General features: G+C 38.0%; 1 protein-coding gene across 6 annotated transcripts in view; it reads left to right on the plus strand.

The window, feature by feature from the left end:
* CHD7 (chromodomain helicase DNA binding protein 7) overlaps positions 1-20,883 on the plus strand; it is a 131,151-nt gene that overhangs the window by 57,909 nt on the left and 52,359 nt on the right. For all 6 annotated transcript variants that reach the window (XM_066331634.1, XM_066331623.1, XM_066331656.1 and 3 more), the window contains one exon: positions 15,018-15,439. In XM_066331634.1, the coding sequence (XP_066187731.1) occupies positions 15,018-15,439 (422 nt within the window). The remainder of the gene's footprint in view (positions 1-15,017; positions 15,440-20,883) is intronic.

Here is a 20,883-nt window from a genome sequence, read left to right on the forward strand (position 1 = left end):
ATGAAACAGGTAATACTACAGGGTTCTTTCTGACTATTTTGGCCAGTGTAGTTATAAAAGCTTTTTGGGTAGCCAACCTTTTTTCAGGTTTGAAGCTAGACTTTCTGTGACCAGGAACTTGTTTTACCAGCCCTAGTAGTCTACTTAATAGATGCTTTATTCCCCTAGCAAATGAAACATAAATATTTTTTCTAAGCATATTTAACACTTTTCTGAACTAATATGTTCGATGTTCATCATATTCCAAACTGAATTTGTTAAAATGCATTTTTTTAAAAATGTAAACAAGATTTTGCAGTTGATTTTTACTGTTCCCAGTCATTAGAAGCAAAGTACTTGTAAAGATTGTCTGGGCCATTGAGTTGAGCTTCCAGCTGTCACATGTGCCATCTTATGAACTGCTTTGTAAACCTCATCAAGCTTAAAGAGCACTTGGCTTTTGCTTCCAGTATTCCTGTTTTTTGAAATTCTTACCCAAATCAGATCAGTTTGAATGTTCAAACAGGCATCTGACTGTCCTAAATTTATTAGATGCCAGTTTCATGCCGAATTTGCTCTGGTGTCAATTTTGCCCATCTTAATTATTTTCATTTCCTGTATTAGGATCTGTCAGTGTTTTGATAAATAGCAATCTATCTAAAGTAAGTTAAATTCCATTTGGACTTCTCCTTCAAGATAATCTGTGCTCGTGTCTGAGATGTAATTGTTGATGTGGATGATCAGAATTTTGTGCAGTGTTGTACTCTGGCACAAATACTTCCCTAAGTTTACTCGAAGCAATCTTAAGAGGCACTTGAACATTTTAATTTTCTTTTCCTCATTGTACATCACATCAGTTGTTTACAGACATCCTGTGGTTTAAGTACAAACTGCTTTGGTCTTTGGCTACACAGTCTTACCTTGTTTTATGTAAGTATATATAAATTTTAAAAAACCAGGGATAATAGGATGGCACAAAAATTACAAGTACTGAAATATTTCAAGTTTGGAAATGCATATGAAATACTGATTAAATTTAGAGAGAGGACTCTACACTGATAGGCTTAATTTCTCTGTTAGTGTTTGGAAGCAAGGTGTCCACAATTCTGAGAATCTCACTTAAAACTAGAACTGTGAGTAAGCACAAGCTGCTCTACTGCTAGGAGAGACATTCAGCTGTGTAATGCTTAAAGGACACCTTCCTTGGCAATAACATTTAAAAATACTAATTCCTCTTACTCATCTGTAATCCTCTTCCCACAGCTTGAGCTCAGGACTATAATGGAACCTATTATGGGAAAAGGTCTATGACTCAGCCATTGAGCCATGCAAACTCTTGGCTTCTTTAATTGGCACCATTAAATCTTTAGTAGTTTTTCTCTCGTAATATATAGGTGTCACTGGTATAAAATGCATCACTGCTGAAGATATATTGTACTTTTTGCTCTCTGATTCTGTGGCTTGATCAACCGTAGGTGTTTAAAGGCTAGTTAATCAGACTTTTTTAGAATTACTGCTAAATTATTTAGGAGTGTACTGAAAACAAAATGTAGGAAAGCTATTGCACGAATCATTACTTTCCAGGTTATTTTCCTTTTCTATTTAGACACAGAAGAGAGAAAAGGAAAAACCTGTCTTTGCATTGTGTTTTATCTTTATAGAAGTTATTTAACTTGAAGACTGGGTATCTTCTACATGACAGGATGGGAGAAATTAATTCTTGAGCATATAACCAGGGGAGCACTGGCTTCATGTAGTTGGTTTTTTTTTTTTTTCCCTGCTGCAGGCTGGTTTTTGGGGTTGATTTGACAGGTTTTTGATTGCGTTGATTTTTTTGTAAGATATTGGAAAGTGGACACGGAGACAGGTGTAGTTTGGGAAGGTAGTCTGACATCATCAGAAACAAACACTGAAAGTTAAATGTTTGAATGCATATATGTATTTTAGTAAATGCATGCATATTAGGAACAACAGCAGCTTTTAACTCTTCTTTAGTTGTTTTCCCACATACTTAATATGGGACACTTGGAGCTCCAGCTCAGTATTTATGTTGTAAGCTTTAGTGGCTCTGAAAAAGGGATGTGATGAGGGCATTGGAAAACTGCAATCGTTTGTTACCATCTGCAGAGTCTGCCTTATATCTGCTGTTGGCAAGGTTTGGTTGCAACATTTATATATACTTTTTGAAAGTAAGTATCAAAAAAGAACTAAGTAAGTGACAGAAAATGTTAAACTATGTTACTTAGAACACAAAATTTAAGTGGTTGTGTTTATGGGAAGATGGCAAGCTGCAAAGTTATAGTTGAAAAAGATCTGAAGTAGGACTGACACTACGTATTCCTCCTCATGCCTATATAATAGGATGTAATCTGTGTATGCAACCATGTTTTCTCTGTCCTTTTTCTTCTACTCACAGAAGACCTTCTGTGATTGAAGTAGCTATTTAATTACTTTAGTTTTGTTATTTGAGATATGGCCTGATAATATGTTGACTGTATATTATCCATTAAACCTGGTAGTGAATATTGCTGAATCCCTTGAAGCAGGCACACTCTTCCTACAAACAGTAAAAAACAGCTTTGTAAAAACAGCTAAATGAACTTTTTAAATGGCAGTCTTAATCATAATACCAAAAAACTTCACCAACCACTAATTTATCCGTCATCTAAAGTCTCCTATAGTGTGTATTCTCCATTTGACATGAGTAAACCAGGGCAGAGGGGTAGGGAGTTGCCTGAGGGAAGAGTGAAAGTAATGGGATTTGGGGCTTCTTTGTGTGTGCTATGATGGGCTGTATTGCCCTGAAGCTGAAGCCAGTAGTTATCCAGGTAGGTGCTTTCTTGCAGTCACCGCTGAGCAGTTTCTGAGAAGGTCCACGGCAAGTCCTTTGCTGGAAACCCCTCTTAGGAAGAAATTAGTATGTAATTTAAAAGAAATGGAAAAAATAACCCAAACAAAACCGAACAAAACAAAAGCCCATCTTGGGGAGGGAGGGGGGGAAATTTATCACAATGAGTTGAGGCTGGTAGGAAGAAATAACTTATCTTTCCTTATGTTCATCACTCCTTATAGTCTTTCCTTTTTCGGTACTCGAGTTTTCAAGGTAACATGAGTCTTGTCATCAGGATAATGTCATAGTATTTTAGATCTGTTTTAATCTAGAAGTCTCATCCATCCTGTGAACTGCATGAGGCAGCAGTTGTAGAGTAACTAGGGAAGAGTCACACCATAGGTTAGAGATATTCTTGTAGAAAGTTAAACAATAGGGTGTAAAATTTCTTTAGTAACAATGATTATTCTTTCTTTTCTAATATTTGAAATATTTAAATAATTTAGACTGTAATTTAAAAAATAAGCTTATAATTTACAGTGTGTTTTCTTAGGGTTACAATGAACTTTAATCTTTTCAAGACAACATTATATGTTTGCTGTTTTACGTGCAAGCTGACTCATTGGTCAGTGCCTGAAGAAAGGTTTTGAATTTCTGCTGGACAAGAACAATTTAATATTGGATGAAAATGGGTTGGAAAAGTAATTTGAATTTATTTGGGACATCTAATAGAAGTAAAAATGGTGGTGGCAGGGGAATTTTAGAGTTTATGTTTCTCACATGATGTGGTATTTCTTTGTAATTAAGGAAATAGCATTTAGAACGTCAAAACATAAAGTTACTGTTTTAAATTATTAATCTCCTAGTATTCAGTGTGCTCACCTTTACTATGATATTGAAACAGTAGCAGTTAAACAGTTTGAGATTTGGAGTAGACATTAACAGTAGAGACAGCTTGATTGAGATATTGTGGATATAATCTCCTGGTATCAGAAAACCTCTATCAGATGTGGTCTTTTGGGAGAAAATTCTGAGATGAGGTTTTTTGAATCAGAAGACATTAGGAAATGTAAAGATTAGAATCATTAAATAATAATAATAATAAAATTGGTTTAGAGTGGTTTACCTTTTTTTCTTTGTTGGTACCATAGTATTTTACAGTATTAGGAGTCCATGTGATCAGAGAATTCTGTGTGGTTTTTTTAAATATCTAGCAGAAAAGACTTGAGTACAAGTGGTAGTTTAAATAAAAGGACACCAGCACAAGTAATGAATTAAAAGGACTTCATCTTTTGCTTGTGGATACTGTGCCTTCTTCACCTTGCAGGGGGGAAAGATGGCAAGGGATGAAAGAGTATTATTTGCCTAGTGGGTCTCTTCCAGTCATCCAGATAAAATACTGTTGAAGTGAACATTTATCAGCTCCTAACTGAAACCAAAGTGTATTATCTGTGCTGGTAGTGTTTCTTCTAATGCTTTCAGCTAATTTTTCTCAGTCTGGTACACTCCTTACTGCCAGATATCTTGGTGAAGTTATAAAAATACTTTGCTGCAAACCACAGAAAATTCAGAGTGCTCTACGATTTAATAAAGTACTTATGGATGGTTTTGTGGAAGTATCTTGGGACTTCAGTGGGACCTCCTTTCAAAGGACAGGAGTAAAAACGCAAGGGTTCTAGTTCTTTTCACATCTGTTGAAATCTTTAACATCTGAGACCATTGCCCTTTCCTTGAACTATAAGAACATGATATACATATTTATACCTTTGGGGAAAACTTGTTCGTTCTTTGATGAGAGCGTGCAGATAGGGGAAGTGATAAAGTTCTTAGTAAAGACTCTCTATGATTTGCATCCTCTTTTCACCAGCCTTGTGATCTGATGCATGTTTGTCACTAAATTATGATTGGTATAGTTTTTATATGTGCAGCTTCGTAAACATGGATGCTTAACAAGAAGCTGATGGTAGGAAACCTTTAAAACAAAAATGCTGGGCTTTCGTTTTCCTAGGTATATAGGGAAGGGATTAGGAAAGTGATAGAGAAGTTATATCTATTCTTACTGTATTTGAACAAACATCATATGCTAATAAATGTAATAGCCTAAAAATACATTTGAAAGCATTTTACTGGTGGTTGCTGTATCTTAGTGTTTCATGAGTGTTTGATGTTGCTCTCTTCAGTTGCTAAAGAGCAACTCAGTCATGTCTGTAAGAGAGGGTTTATTGGGCAGCTGTGATCCCTAGGCTTTCTCTGAGAGATGGCTTTCTCAGAGGTGGGCTAGTCCTGTTGAGGACCCTTGCATTAGAGTGCCCTCAGAAGAGGGGTAAGAGGTTGCCCTAGAGCAGATAAGAATAGCAAAACAGAGCGTGGATTACATCAGGAAGGCTGAAAGGACTGGCTGTGACTGATGTCTTTCTAAAGCTTCCCAAGACTGGAAGACAAGCCCAGAAGAAAGGCCACTAAGGTGTGCATACACAAGCAGGGTGCAAGCAGGGCACCCTGAGGGTTGAGTTTGGGGACTTTCTGACACAGGCATGTTATGAAAAAATAGTAGAGGCATGTAGTGGTGCCAAGTAACTAGATTGGGGCAATATGCAGTTGTAGGCACATGGTGCCCATCTGCTCCTAGTGGATTTCCTTAGAGTCTGTTGCAGCTTGGTCCTTTTGCAGTCTATCACTTCCTCATGAAAGGAAGTGTAGGGAAGGACACTCACCAATCCTCTTCTCCCTGGTGGCTGGTGGGAGGACATGAGGGAATGATATGTGTCAGGGAAGGTTTGGTTTGGATAGTAGGAAAAAGGTTTTTTTTTTCTCCAGAGATGGTTGAGCACTGGAACAGGCTCCCTGGAGAAGAGGTCACAGCCCCAAGTCTGACAGAGAAGGATTGGATGTTTTCAGGGACATGATGTGACTCTTGGAGTGTCCTGTGCAGGGCCAGGACTTTGGTGATCCTTGTGGATCTCTTCCAGCCCAGGATATGCTGAGATTCTGTGATTCATTGTTAAAAAGCATTAGTATTGTCCTTACAAATAATGGATTGGAGCTCACAGGATGTTCATCAGACAGGTGAACATTTCTGTCATTTGTATTTACTTGAGCCTTAAGTGCTGCAGAGCAGGCAGGAGAAAACTGTTTCCTGGCCTGCAAGTCTTCAGCTTAATCTAATGAAAAAACCTACCCCAAACATACCACCCTTCTCTCTATAGTTGTTCTCTCTTCCTTAGACTAAAGTAAACATTTTTATTATAAATTACAAGAAGAAAAACTGTACTTTTTCTGAATTCAGATAAAGAATACTTTATTAGAGGTTTGGCAAATCAAAAAAAGAAGTATTACTTCTGACTTAACACATAAACTTTGCATTTTTAGTTTTTCAATATATGTATTTATCAAGTAAACATACAATATAGTATCTTATTACTCACCACCCTATATTTTTTACATTTATAGCCTGTTAAATAAGTTTTCCTGTAACTCTTGGGTTTTAGAAGAGGTGGGGGAAAAAGTACCAGAATAGAAATGCTCTTGCTGTTGTGGTGTGTAATGCTATTACTGCTACTATTACTTGCAGCAGTGAAAGCACAGATGGAACTTTTTCAGTTGTCGGTGGTCAAAGGAACCAGTGCTTGTACCACATGTGCTTGTCTTTGATTTTCTCTGTAGTCATAAACCTGGTGCCATTTGCTGAATGTCATTGTGATTTAAGCTTGATAACAGAAGGATTATTGATATGTGAAGATATGATCTATTTAAGGTCCCTCTGAAAATGGTTCTCTGAGCAGCTTCTGTAGAAAAAGCATAGTTTTGGAGAACATTTATCACTTTTATTACTGTGGGCAGGCCCTAATATACCAAGTCAGCCAGGACTGTTTTGTTGCATATTCATTTTCTGGGTAGGGAACAGGATGATTAGTGGAAATCATAGTTGGTACCTATGATTTGGTACCAACTATGATTTAGAGCAGCATAAACTATGGTGGTAGCAATACAATGTGATGTAGCAACAGGTTACCCTTCCGAGGGGATGGATCTCCATGCATTTGATGTTCAGTAGCTGAATGGCAAGAATTCTGCTGGTGGAGGGAGGAGGCTGCATGTACAGGGCAGTTTAGTTTTGTCTCTCCCCTCAGGACCTTGGATTTCAAAGCATGGCTGTGCCCAAGAGAAGGAGGGTGTTTTTGCTTTTAACTGTTTTGGAGGAGCTGCTTTGCTTTCACAGTGGAGCATAGGGGGTGTGAGGAACATGGAGGCAAGCCCAAGAGCAAAACTTCAGCCTGTATGTATGCTAAAATGTTAGGTTAGTCTTTTATAATGCTAATTTATTTCATAATAGCAGTTTAATTATTACTGTTTTGGTTGAGTATGTGCAGATGTTTCCTCCCCAATAATTCCCCCTTTACTAGAGAAGTTGAAGTATTGTACTAGATTCTCTGGAGACTCTTACATCCTGACACATTCTTACTTTATTGTGTGAGTTCCCTATCTTGCCTGGTGATGAGCAGCCATTGCCTTGTCTTAGAGGGGTTGGAAAGGACTGTTGATAAATCTCCTGGATATTCTCCAATCCAAGGAATTCTTTAGCAAGCATTAGGTATCTTGATAGCTGTGCCTGGGAATAACTTCACAGACATAATTTCACAAAGAGAATACACACATTTTTAAATATAGATATTACATGGTAGAATTAAAGAACTGTTAAGGTTGGAAAAGACCTTTAAGGTCCTCAAGTCTGACTGCCAACACCTTCTGTGGTAAAACATGTTGGCACATGCTGGCATGTCTTCTGCTCAATAGTGGAGCACACACAAAGTGAAGTTTCCTTTTACTGAGGGCAGGCTTGAGGTGGACAAGCTGTCAACATGAACAATAAGCTTTTGCCAGTAGAATTCAGTAAGTCTAATTGTCTAAATTGTAAAACTAATTGTCCCACCCTTTATGTGTGTTTCTGCAGCTAGGGCTAGTAAAAACTTGCCAAAATCATGAGTCCTCAACCAGTCAATGTAGCGATGATGGAGAGTAGAGAGTTAGGCTGTTGTGTAATATTTAGGACCTGCCCTGCTTGCATTAGAGGTAACTTTACACTGCTAATTCAGTCTGTGTGGCAAAGTGATCTCTAGCAAAAAAAGTACTAATAAAATGCTTGTCTTGTTGGCCATCACATCACCAGTTACATACAATCCTTGTGGTAGCTGTTGCAGTGTCTTACATGTAGAGCCAATTTGGAGCATGCATGCTTCATTACTGTGGGAGTGGCAGTTGTCTGAGATTGCCTGATCAACACTGATTCTGATCAATTCTGATCAATGGACAGCTCTCTTACGGGACAAGTTAGTTGTTTCTTGAACTGTGAACAAACTGTTAGCACTCCAAGGAGTGCTTGATGCACTGGCTGATATTCCATAGGCTTAGTAACGTCTCACATGTTTTCTGTGAGCACAAAACACTATATATGATTACTATAAAATTATAATGGGATGTTTGCTTTTTGGATGGCCACATTAGTATCATTCATATTTCTAATCTGTGTTTCTTCATAGAGTACATGACCAGTAAATAAATAACTCTATTGCTGTAGCTGTGCTGAGACTCAATTAAGAAACTCTGTATTTTGCATAGCATGTTTTTATTCCTCCAAATACTGTAATTGGGTGGTATTTTCAGCTGCACCAAATCATAAATTATAGTAGTTTTACACTGGTAGCAGAGGGCACTAAGATTGTTTTTAATCACTTCCATTCCACTGTTAGGTTGCTGTTGGCATCAAAAAAAGGGTTTTTCTGATTCAGAGTTTTTAAAAAAACTTTGGATCAGCAAGTGATAACTTGTTTTGTAATTGTAATTGTACAGTTTTTAACAGGTTTCCAGGAGCAGTAATAGAGCGGGATGACTTAGAATAGTCTTGGATTATTCTGTTTTCTCTTAAGACTTGATTAAGAAATAAAACTGTATTGCAGCAGCACTTTGATAAAACATTAACTTTTTTCATGCACAGTAGTTTTGTCTTGCTAGAAAGGTAATAATAAAGCTTGTTTTCTATACACTTTCATCTGTATTCTGAAGAGGTATGTCAAGAAATTTAGATTCCTTTCAAACCTATTTGCAAAACAGACTTTCATTCTTATGTGGTATGATGTCTTTCCCTATATTGCAGAGGTCAGTGATAGTGCTTGTTGGTTTATAAATCCCAGTTGTCACTTTGGAACTACAGTTTTCCTAGGAGGGTTTCTGAATTACTGAGGTACCAGTTGTTTCTAAACAAAATCATATTCCCAAAAATATTTTAAGCTTAATATTAAGTATTTTCATATAGTACAGTAAAAGAAACATACGCATCTTCAAGGTAGTAGTTTCACAGAAGAGGGAAAGGATCATCATTCACAATAAAGGCGAAGACACTGGTTGGTAAAATGTATTTTTGAAACGATTACAGGTGTGAATGTAGTCTTGAGGATGTTTCTGAACTTCACCTACTTTAGAAAAAATACTGTACAGCTTTTGCTGAATGTAGGTAGTGGCTTTTGGCTGGAGTTTTGGAGGTGGTGTTGATCCCACTTTACTCTGGAGTTTTTACTGATATGTGAGCTCTGCATATGGACAATGTCAGGAAAGTACTTATGGAGGTCTAGAAAGGGTGACACACTGCGGGGGCACTGAGAGAGCCTAATGCTGAAAGTATTCCTGAGTCAAGCTGAGAAAAGCAGGACCAAGCAGTGTATAGAGACATGATGTGGAGACTTTCCAGATTAGTCAAGATGAGTAGTTTTTTCTAAATAATCCAGAAGGAGGATGAATCCTGTCATTAACCTTTGAAAGGAAGAATCAAGGGAGCAATTTGGTTATGTGATGGCTTTTAACACGTTTTGGGCTGTCCCATCAGGAAAGATACAACTTCAAAATGAGTGATCTCTGTGGCACTAGGTAGAGCTGCTGCTGGAAGCATGCTGTAATCTGTCTTGTGTTTTTAAAGAATTTGCACAAGTTGCTGTTTTAACTTCCCCATAGTGAAGGTGATAATTAAACAGACCTGCAGTTGAGAATATTCTGCAATGATTTACCTAAAGTGAAATTATCCATTGTATTGAGATCACACCAGAGAGGTTTGTGTTTTGAAGTCACTGGGGACTGAGCACTTGCTTTACTGTTAGACAACTTAGTAAACCAACGTTCAAGAAAATTTAAATGAAGTGGTGTTGTTGTTGTTGCAAATCTTTATTGAAATATGGAAAAGACCAGGGAAGTGAAAGTGTAGTCCTGATAAAAAGTCTGGGTTTTTTTAATTGTTTGTTGTTTGGTGCTGATGTTTAAATTTCATGAAGTTAGCTGAGTCACATTGCATACTTTGCTGCTCTTGCTTCATACTTGATGAAGCTCAATATTGGCTCAAGTTGCTGCTCTGTTAGAGAAGTGACATTCAGCTTCAACCACAGATTGTGGTTCAGTCCTTGTTCAAGCAATAGAAAGACTCTCCTCCTTAACCTCCCTCCCTGCCACTCACCCTCATTGGATTAATCCTACATCTCGTCCATTTGCTACTTCACATGACAGGCCTGGTTTGAGACAGCTCTCTGTGCTTTTTGGGCTGGGGAGAATGAGCCTACACTCTAGAAGTGTAAGCAGCTGTGAAATACAGGCAACTTGGTTTTAATTTTTCAAGTCTTGGTGATAACTGTTTGGAAGCTCAAAAATAGGTTTGATTGCCAGAAATTTTGCAGTCTAGAAACATACAATTCTATTTCTCTAATAGTGTTTTCATTTTTTATTTCCTTGCATGTTGTTGGCTCTTTCTGACAATGCTGTGTAGCCTGTTGTGCCACAAATTGTTTTAACACTTCAGAGCTCTTGAAGAATCTCTTGTTTTTCTCTAATAAGCTGCGACCTTTAGGAGTGTCCTGCATTGTGATATTGCATGTTAATAGCACTGATTGACCATCGAGCAGTGGGAACTGATGAGAAAATGTCTATTGTCAAATTAAATGGAATTACTGAAGACTGTGCCATGCTGCTGGTTAGGGAGGTGGCTAGCCCCAGTAGTCGCTGGTAGGAGTATTAATGTGAGCTCCAGGTTTTTTCACATGATTAAAACAGGCCATCTGTTCTTTGTTAAATGTTTACAAAAACAGCTTTTCTCTAAAAGATTTAAAGAGATGTGGGTCTAGTAAACACAACAATATTTTTGAGCACCTTTTTCACCTTATTTCGAATAATACAAAAAATAATTATGCTGCAATATCAAATAGGATGAATACCTATTTGTGTTTAATCTCCACTGGTTTCTTTCCCATGGAAGATTAAATTCTGTAAAAACATACTAAATTATGGCTTTGTTACTACTAAAAGCAGCAGGAGAAGCAATTTCTGTGAAGTATGCAGATAATTTTTTTCAATCTTTTGATAAAAACTTGTAATATACATATTTTTTAAATTCTATAAATGGAAAACGGGGTTCTTGCATTAGAAATTGTGACCTTGTAACTAGAGCTAATCTTTTCTAGATTTAAAGAAGTCGAACTATTTGAAATAATTCCCTGTGGTAGGCTTAATCTAATATTTATAGTGAAAGCCTGTTGTTCTTCCTTTTCTCCCTACTTAAGAAAGAGCAGACTGGTTTGGGGTAAGAAAATGTATCTTTCAAGCTGCTTCCAGTCTCTTCTCAGTGGATTTGTGCTGCTCCTACACAGCTTCACACTAGGGAGCAATGTGGGGTTGTCAGTTAGGGATAAACGGTTTTAGCATATTGCAGAAGTATAGCCACAGACTTCCTAGAAAAATAAAAGTATTCACAGCTATATCTTTGAAAGAATGCTACAATTTAGAAAATCATGTATAAGTGAATTACAGAATGTGCCAAACTGCAAGGGTAGTGGCATGTGGGAAAAGTAATACATTTTCAAGTAATAGCAAATACAACCTACAAAGCCTAATTAGGGCAGAATTGTCTTTTTCTAGCTTCAATATTCCAGTGGTTCTGAATTATATGAACCAAAATCATAGTATTATTATGCTTGGGAATGCACATAACTTGATCCTTTAAATAAAAGGCAGTAAGTCTGGGGTTTTTTAGTATTTGTTTTAGTCTAATGTATAGTCTCTAGTCGTTTCAGAGCATGAGAATGACTCTTGTGGATAAGGTTTCTGAAAAGTAAAAATCTGAAATTTCACAGGGTACTACACTGTGGCAGCAATCGTTGCCATTCTCAGAGCCTTACCTTCTGGCCAGACCTTACATTAAAACTGCAAATGTCAAGTCATGAAGGGCTGACGCTGCTGTTGTGGAGATTTGGAAAACTTTGTGTTCAGATTTGCTTATGACTTTGCTGAAAGTTGTTGTTCAGACTTAAACAAAAACAACCCACAAATCTTACAAAGGCAGCAAGGATTCATTTATTTTGAATACTGAAGCATTTATAAAATATAATATTGATTTCAGTGATGGTCATGCCACTAATGAAGTTGCAGTGTTGAAAATTTTGTAAAATTAAATGTACAGTACTGGCACTATTGGATTTCTTGTGCTTTTTAATATTTGTTGGCTTGGTTATTTCATATGCATTAGAGGAAGAAAAATAAAACTACTGATTCTGACCTGTTCTAGAAAGTTGTGCCTTATACATAAACTTCTAGGTAATTGTAAAAGTGTCTCTTAATATGGCAAACTAATAATGCAGTGCCAAATTCAAGGTACTTGATCAAAATGAAACCTACAAATAATGGAAAGAAAACTCTGGAGTTCTTATGTTAAATATAGCAGGTGAACAGTGTTTTAAAACAGGATTGAGGATGGTAGGGGACAGCTCAGTGAAAAAATTGGAGAAACTTGCACTTGAAATTTCTGCGAAATGAGGGATGCATGAGATACAAAATAGCAGTTAATGCAGAAATATATTGATTATCTTGCAAAAATACAGGTTAAAAGTACTGTTCTGAAAATGCAGGGATAAGGAGTATTTACAGATTATCTTCATAATATTCCTGCGTTTTCCTACCTAAAAATAATGATTAGTAGTAGCACATAGCAGTCTGAGGTACAGAGAAGACAGTTTTATTCTGTGTCATATAACAAATCTGAGACACTTAATTCAGTCAGCCAAATTCAAAATCAATCAGAACATTTTAAAAGATCTCCATTTTATGTAACGTGTAATTGGACTGCAGAACTCATTGTTACCACTGACTACTTTCTGGGGTAGTGTTTTCTATACAGATAGCCAGTTTTTGTGAACTTTCCAGCATGGAGCTGTACGTGCCAGTGGTGACTACAGATTTCTCTAACAGGTGTTGATTCACACTTCACGATGCCTAACCATGAGATGGTCTTGAGATGGGGCTGACTGATGCAGTGCTCATGCAATGAGTGCATTGGGTTTTCATTAGAGCTGGATTTCCATTGCAACTTAGACCCTGTTGCACAAAAAAAAGATCTTAATAAACATGTGTAGGACAGGAACATGAAGAAATCACACTGAGAAGATCTGGGTTAAGCCAAGAGACCCTGACCATCATGCTGCCACTCAGGTCTTTCCTCTTGTTCTGTCTCTTCTGTGGAGAACTGTAGTATGTATTATTCAGACCTCTCCCAGACAGCAGAAAAAAATCTTGTCTTCCTGAAAGCATTGCTCCTTTTGCTTCTGAGTATGTGAGTGGGTTCAGTGCACGGTGGGTTTATGTTACTGTGAACAAATGGCAGAAGTAGTTAAGACTGCACTGGTTCAGTTTGTTTACATTGAGAAAATTATATTTATATAATTGGAAATCTATACATGCATTCACTTTCTTATGTAATATAATCAAGAATATTGTTTCCTAAATCTTAAGAGCATTTCTATTTGGATCTAGGTGGCTGAAGTAGATATATCAGTGTATGCCCATCAGTTCTCCTTCTGCTCAGGGATCGGTTTTGCAGTCATTCATTTGCCCGCTTGCCACTTCTCAGTAAGTGCCATTTGAGAAAAAAAAAAGTGGAGACAAGGAAATGCAAAGAATATTACAGTTACACTGGCACTGCTTTCTGTAGAAGCAAAATTCTTATTTGTTATAAACTTTTCTTCTCCACAATTCAACAGATCAAACGTCTCAAATGGCTGTCCTTTGACACCACAATTAATGGAGAACTCGTCCACCTAGAATCATGCTGACTTAATTTTTAGGGAACAGATTAGGAGATGAAACAGAGGGAGAAAGAGGGTGGGTAAAATGATCTGATCATATATGTAGGTGCAAGAAGGGCATCAGTACAGTGTCATGCTGTTACTTTTCTTCTAGAAAAGCACTGTCGTCCTGCATTTATAACCATGGGCAGGAAGGGAGAAGCAGGTCAGAGCTTTGATCTGGTGCAAAGTAATGGTAGAGCTTAGTTATCTTTTGACTGCAGACTCATGGATCTTTGTGTAGAACAGAACCATTAGGTGAAAGTAGTTGTCAATATATCCAATATATTTTAGTCTAGGCATTTAACATTTGTGTAACTACATATAGGTTTTCCTGTAGTTTGTAAGTTTGGTGTAAACCTGATATGCAATAGAGACTTTGAAATAAGATGTTTATGCAGGTTCATAAGCACTTACCATAGTTCTCTGTCCAATCTGGAGCAGGAACAAATCTGTTTCGAGTACAAGCTGGAAGCAGTGCATCTTGGACATAAAACGTAACCTCGTATTACATTTTCACATGGCTTAATCCTTCACTTGCTAATGAAAATACCTCCTGTCACAGATGAACCAATGTAAATTGACTTAATTAATTTTTTTATCAATATAGTCTGTGAATATACTTTTATTCTCCTTCAAATATCTAGAAACAAACTTTAACAATTTTCTTCCCAGAGGACGAAATTCCAGTACAGATGAATAATTTTTAATAAGTTAATCATTCTACTAACAACTATTTTGAAATGTCTGAAACAATTGCTTTTATTTTGCATCGATGTGTTGAAGACTAAATATTTTCTGTATTTCCACTTTATACAACCTTTAGAATAATTTTATTCTTGATATATCAAGAATCTCTGGTCATTTTGCTACTGTTCTGACTGCAAAAAGCTTTGCTCTTTAACTGTTTTACTGCATAGTCTTTCAGATATGCTGACTCTTGTTAATAGGTTAATCTTGTGCTTAATATTTTCTCCCTCTATTACCTCATGCTCCAAAAGAGCAAAGTTTTAGAAATCAAAGTTGCAGATCTACAATTTTTTATTTCTATTTATCTCTCTCAGCATTCTCCGTCGGAACCCTTTTTAGAGAAACCAGTGCCGGATATGACTCAGGTTAGTGGACCGAATACCCAGCTAGTGAAAAGTGATGATTATCTGCCGTCAATTGAGCCGCAGCCACAGCAAAAGAAAAAGAAAAAGAAAAACAATCACATTGCTGCAGAAGGTCCCAGTAAAGGTTTTGGTAAGGAAGACTTTCCTGGGGGGCTTGACAGCCAGAATCTAAGCAGAAACTCAGTGGATTGCTCCCAAGAAGACAAAAAGAAAAAGAAAAAGCCTAAGGCAAAAAAAGAACCGAAGGATCCTAAAGAACCCAAGGAAAAGAAGGAACCCAAGACCCCCAAAGTCCCTAAGACCCCTAAAGAGCCAAAGGAAAAGAAAGCAAAAAATACCACGCCAAAACCCAAGACCAGCAAAAAGGCTAGGTAAGTCAGGAAACTTGTATATGCAATGAGAGAAAAACAGTGTGTTTGTGGGATTTCTAGGGCATCTGTGCTAAATGGCGTGGGTGGAGAGGAAATCTTGTTTTGTCGTTTGCCTTCTACCATCTACAACATCATGTTTTTGAGAAGCTTGGGCACATTTCTCTTGTTTGACTTTCCTGTTTATGGCTTCATGGTTATTTTAAGCAAGCTGGAAAGGCAGAAGGTTAGTTTTTCATTTCAAGGCAGAAAAGTTTCTGGATGTGTTAGATTTCCAAACTAACTTTCCTCTAATGCTCGTCTGTCCCTTGTATGTGTGGTTTTTGTTTTGAGAAATTAAACTGCTTCCACATTAAAGCAGGTTTTCAGAGATGAAGGCTCAGAGTAAAATGGGTTGATGATGTTTTTCTGTAAATAAAGAACTTAAGTTCTTCATGTTGTTGTATACTGTACAACCCTTATAGACACTGTTTCATACTAACACAATTCATGGGCTCTAAGCTCTGCTGTTAAAAAGGCATTTTTTATATGGATATTGATGTGTCCTCACCATAGGGATGATATTCATTTTCCTGTTTCACATAAAGACAATTTTCCTAGCAGAAAATCTTCGTGGATGGACCAGAGGGTTCAACCATGTTTCTTAACTGGGTTTTTTAACTTGCCATTCAGCATCGTGTACCTTTATCAGGATAGGCTTAAAATATTACAGAGTAGTACGAGAAAGAATAAACTGCCGTTACACATGAGTAAAAATGTCATAGGTAATAACCCAGAAACTTGCCTTGTCCTTCAAGTCCCTAAACACCGTGGTTATAAATGCCTACTTGGAAGAAAACTGAGACCACAAAGACATTAAAGCTCAATATTTTTTTTTCATTTGTACCTAGAATTTCTTACAACTGTTCTGAATTTGTTCCAAACATCTGAATCTGTTTTTCAAGATGTGGCTAGAGTTAGAAAATATAACTTCCAGATGGAAGCACAGCCAGACTTGGTTAATGCAAATCAGTTTGCAAAATCCATTTGTATTAGGGTTTAAAAATTGCACTTAATGCAATAAAGCTTTGCATATATTTTACAAGACTGCCTATTTATTGGTTAGGTTTGATGCAGCTCTATAGCTAAATGAGGATGGACAGTAAGGTGTTACTTGTTGCTTTAGCAAGACAGAAAAGTTTCTATACTAGCAGAGATGATGTTTCATGAAGAAGTTATAAACACTGGCTTGTAAAATGAAGTGTTGTTTTGTACAGGTTATATTAACTGATCAGTAATTTACAGTTGATCAGCCTGTCCCTATTGCAGCATTTACTTTGGCTGTGTACCAGGCTGTCCTAAGGATTTGGTTTACATACACAGCAGCAATTCACAACTTAGAAAATCTCTTAAGTTATATATCACCCAGTATGACTTTTTGAAATGGAAGTACTGTATTAGCTAAAATAGCCTTTTCATAGAATCACAAAATGGTTGGGGTTGAAAGGGGTCCCTGGAGATCATGTAGTTCAACCCCCTTGCTAAAGCAGGCTCACTTACAGCAGGTTGCATGGGGTCCATCCAGGCAGGTTTTTACTACCTCTGGGGAAGGAGACTTCACAGCCCCTGTGGGTAGCCTGTTCAGTGCTCTGTCACCCTCAAGGTAAAGTTTTTCTTTTTAGACAGATGGAACTTCCTGTGTTTCAGTTTGTACCCACTGTCCTGTCAGTGGGCATCTCTGAGCCGTGTCTGGCCCCATTTGACTCCACATCCATCCCTAAGATACTTGTATGCATTGATAAGATCTCTTCCTAGTCATCTCCAGGCTAAACAGGCACAGCTTCCTCAGCTTTTCCTCTAAAGAGAGGATCCAGTTCCCTAGGCTCACAGGTTTAAAGGCTGACCAGGTTACATAATAAATATTATTGAGCATTTCCCAGATTTTTGCTGCCAAAAAGTAAAAAACCTTTTAGAAATCTGTTTTTATGTATCACAGAAGTAGGAAAAACAAGAGACAAGGTTTTTTTCCAGCCTGAAAAGTCAGCTAAATTACTAAAAAGCTTTGGTAATAGTGAAGCCTACAAGGCCAACCCTGCAGCACAAGCAAAGGTAAATATCAGGCAGCTGGGCAGGACTTCTCAATTGACTACACTGAAGCTTTGTTTAATAAACCATGGTTAGAAGGAGTCTGCCTCAAAAACACCCATGGCTGATGGTCAGGACATCAGAGCTCAGAGTTGGTCTGTCCTGTCCACTCAATCCTAATACCTTTATGTGCATCTTCTCTAAATCTTGGGACATGCTATGCAGATTAAAGGAGCAGCATTTCCTCTGGAGGAACAGAACACTGCTTTCTTGATTGTGTTTGTAGGAGAGTCTTTATCTTTTTTCCCATGCCATGGCCCTTGTCCCTGGCTGGCTAGGTGACTTACAGTATTCTAGTACGTACTTAGCCCTGTTGTTTTACTTGTGAGAGAAACACGTTTGGAGCAACAGCAAGAGCATTCCGTGTCTCTTATGCTTACTCCAGGGGTGTGGAGAAAGTCCTATTTTTGCCGTAATGGGCTTGTTACCCAATGTCTCTTGTTACCAAATGCTTTCTTGAAAACAAGGTTTTTCTCATTTTGTGGTCTTGTCAGCCTCAGTATCAAGCTTCTTTTAAGAACCCAGAGACTGTGTGGGGATGCTATGCTGGCAAAGAATTTTAAACCAGTGAAAGAAATTTGCTTACTTTGGCAACATCAGAGACTGGGGAACCTGTCCAGTGACAGATCACTGAATCAAGTTTTTAAATAAATCAACAGTCCAAATGTTTAATCATATAAGCCACAGTATTTCAGCAGCACTAACTCCGGAAAGGAAATATTACAGTAGCTGAGATGAATGAGATTAATGCAAGTTAATACAGATTATGGATGATTATGTAGAAGTAAAATATTTTGATAAAGTTAGTATCTGGCATGTCTTTACTGCTACTGCTTATATTCCTTGGTATTTTGCTTCTAAGCATTGAAAGCAGTAGTGTGGTTTAGAAATCTAAAAATGCTGTATGTAACTAATGGTCCTCATTCCTGAGTATGATGATCAGCTTCAATAGAAGAGTTTTGCAATCATGTAAAATTAAGGTAAATAGGTATTTTTTGAAGTGCAATAGTTTCTGGATAGAGCATAATGGGTCCTTAGTAGTTAAGTTTGACACAGGCTGTACTAAAGCATACACATGTATGAAAATATCTGATGTTTAATTATCTTAACCATTTGTTAGTTTAATATAGCTTATAACCCTATTATTATAGTTCCAATTTCAACTAAAAGTATAATCCTTTTATGTAATAAATAAAAACAAAACCCCAGAAACTTTATCCTTCACATCTCTGTTATCTTTGGTGCAAGTTGTGACAAAATGAGCAGCCTGCCTCACTGAAATGCACCTTCATGTGAGGGGCAATTCAGACAGGAAAGTGGAAGAACCTGATTAATTTAATGGTGTTTTGATTTGTGTCATGGGATCTCAAAAAGAATGAAAAAGCCCAAATAAGCTTCTAGTAGGTTACGCTGCATAGTGAAAGAAAAATCACACATTAATATCGGAGTATTACATTTTTAATAGATATTAGCCCAATCCTACCAATACTGAATGACAAATACAGTGCTGCCTAAAAAAATAACATTGGGAAAACAAATCTCTTGTGGACCAAACTGGTGAAGTTTGAAAGCAAAATGTAGGTTAACCTAGGATCACAAGTGAAGGGTTTTCATGAAATTGGGCGGGTGCTGAGTAGTATTATGTGGGCTCTAAACGTTACGAAGCCAGCTTCAGGCACATGCAAGCAGGCAGATTTTTCCAAAAGTAGAGGGACAGGGAAAGGCAAGTAATCCTACTGAATTGCAAAGTCATGGCTCAGATGTCTCTTCCTCCTGTGCCTGTCCCTGGAGGAGATGAGGGCCACCTGTTTGAGAAGATCACGCTGCAGCACAGCTGATATCTCTCCTGCCACTTCCTATGAAACCCTAGAGAGTGGCCACCGATTATGGTGGCAGGAACAGCAACTATTTGCAAGGGCCAAATGGCAGCTATTTGCAGGAGCTCTAGCCTCGTCCCATCTCCTCACAGCAGTGTGCTGGCCTTTGCCAGGGGTGCTCATATCTGCTTCCTCCCCTCCCTGTGGCAGGGAAAACTTCGTATTCCCCATGCTCTGAGCAGCAGCCTGGGACACGGTGTAGGATGAGTGGGTTGTTGCTTACAAGGGGAATGCAAAACACGAGCATAATGAAGGTTTTTAGAGGGAGGTGGAGAAGAGCTTTTTTGGCGCACGGTTCGGCTGTTTGTTGTATCGGAAAGGGGATGGCTCCTGGCCGCGGAAGTGGGAAGAGGCTGCTGTGTGGGGGAGCGGGGCGGACAGCAGGACACAGCACCCTGGGGAGATGGAGGACAGGAAGAGAGGGCCCGAGGCAGTGGTGGTAGCTTCCACTCCCAAGGTCAGATCATCCTGAGCAGGGCAGGAAGGGGCTGCCTTTGGGAGAGAACAGGAAATCATGCGAGATTTCTATGCATGTGTCTGCTGAGGCTGTTCCTGTTCACACCTGTCCTCATCTCCCTTCTGAACCAGCCCAGCTGCCTGATATTTACCTTTGCTTGTGCTGCAGGGTTGGCCTTGTAGGCTTCACTATTACCAAAGCTTTTTACTAATTTGGCTGACTTTTCAGGCTGGAAAAAACCTTGTCTCTTGTTTTTCCTACTTTTGTGATACGTAAAAACAGATTTCTAAAGAAGTTGTTTTGATTACACTAGGAGCTTTAAAAAATAATTGTTTTCCTTGGATAAGGCAGTGAAGTATAAGTCTCACATCTCTGACATTTTGAGAAGGTTCGATTATTTTTTCAGTGTTTTTTATGCTCCACAGTGAATATGTAAAGTTTGTCTAAGCTAGGTTCTAATAATGTATCTGTTACAGGACAAAGTTCCCAAATGGTAAAATAAAAATCAGTAATGCATCTGACTTACTTTAGATCACAGAATTATAGAAAAAACCATCATCCAAGTCATGATAGTTGTCATAAATTATACTAATAAACAGATGTATCAGTTACCCAGATCAGGTGAAGTAGTCACACAGAGTAAACATATGGGCTAATTCCCTTCTTAATCCTGCAAAGCGTGTCATGATTTTGGGGTCATTTTTGAGTCAGATGGTTTGCCCCTATAAGTTTCTGGAGCCTCATCTACCTCTCTTGGTGGCTGCTGAGCTGACACAAAACACTTTGTCGAGTTTGGAAGTCTTTCTAAACTGTAAATCAAGCTCTCTTTTCAGTTTTCCTAGTTACTGTTTTCCTATTCAACCTCTTTTTCTTCATGTTGTTTGCTTGTTTGACCTTCTGCAGGTTGTCTTCCTACTCATCCCCTTTGGTCAATATGGTGAGCAGTCCTCGGGTAAGAGGATGAAATCAGAAAGTGATATTAGACAGCA

This window comes from Sylvia atricapilla, chromosome 1, assembly GCF_009819655.1.
Source record: "Sylvia atricapilla isolate bSylAtr1 chromosome 1, bSylAtr1.pri, whole genome shotgun sequence".
Lineage (NCBI taxonomy): Eukaryota > Metazoa > Chordata > Aves > Passeriformes > Sylviidae > Sylvia > Sylvia atricapilla.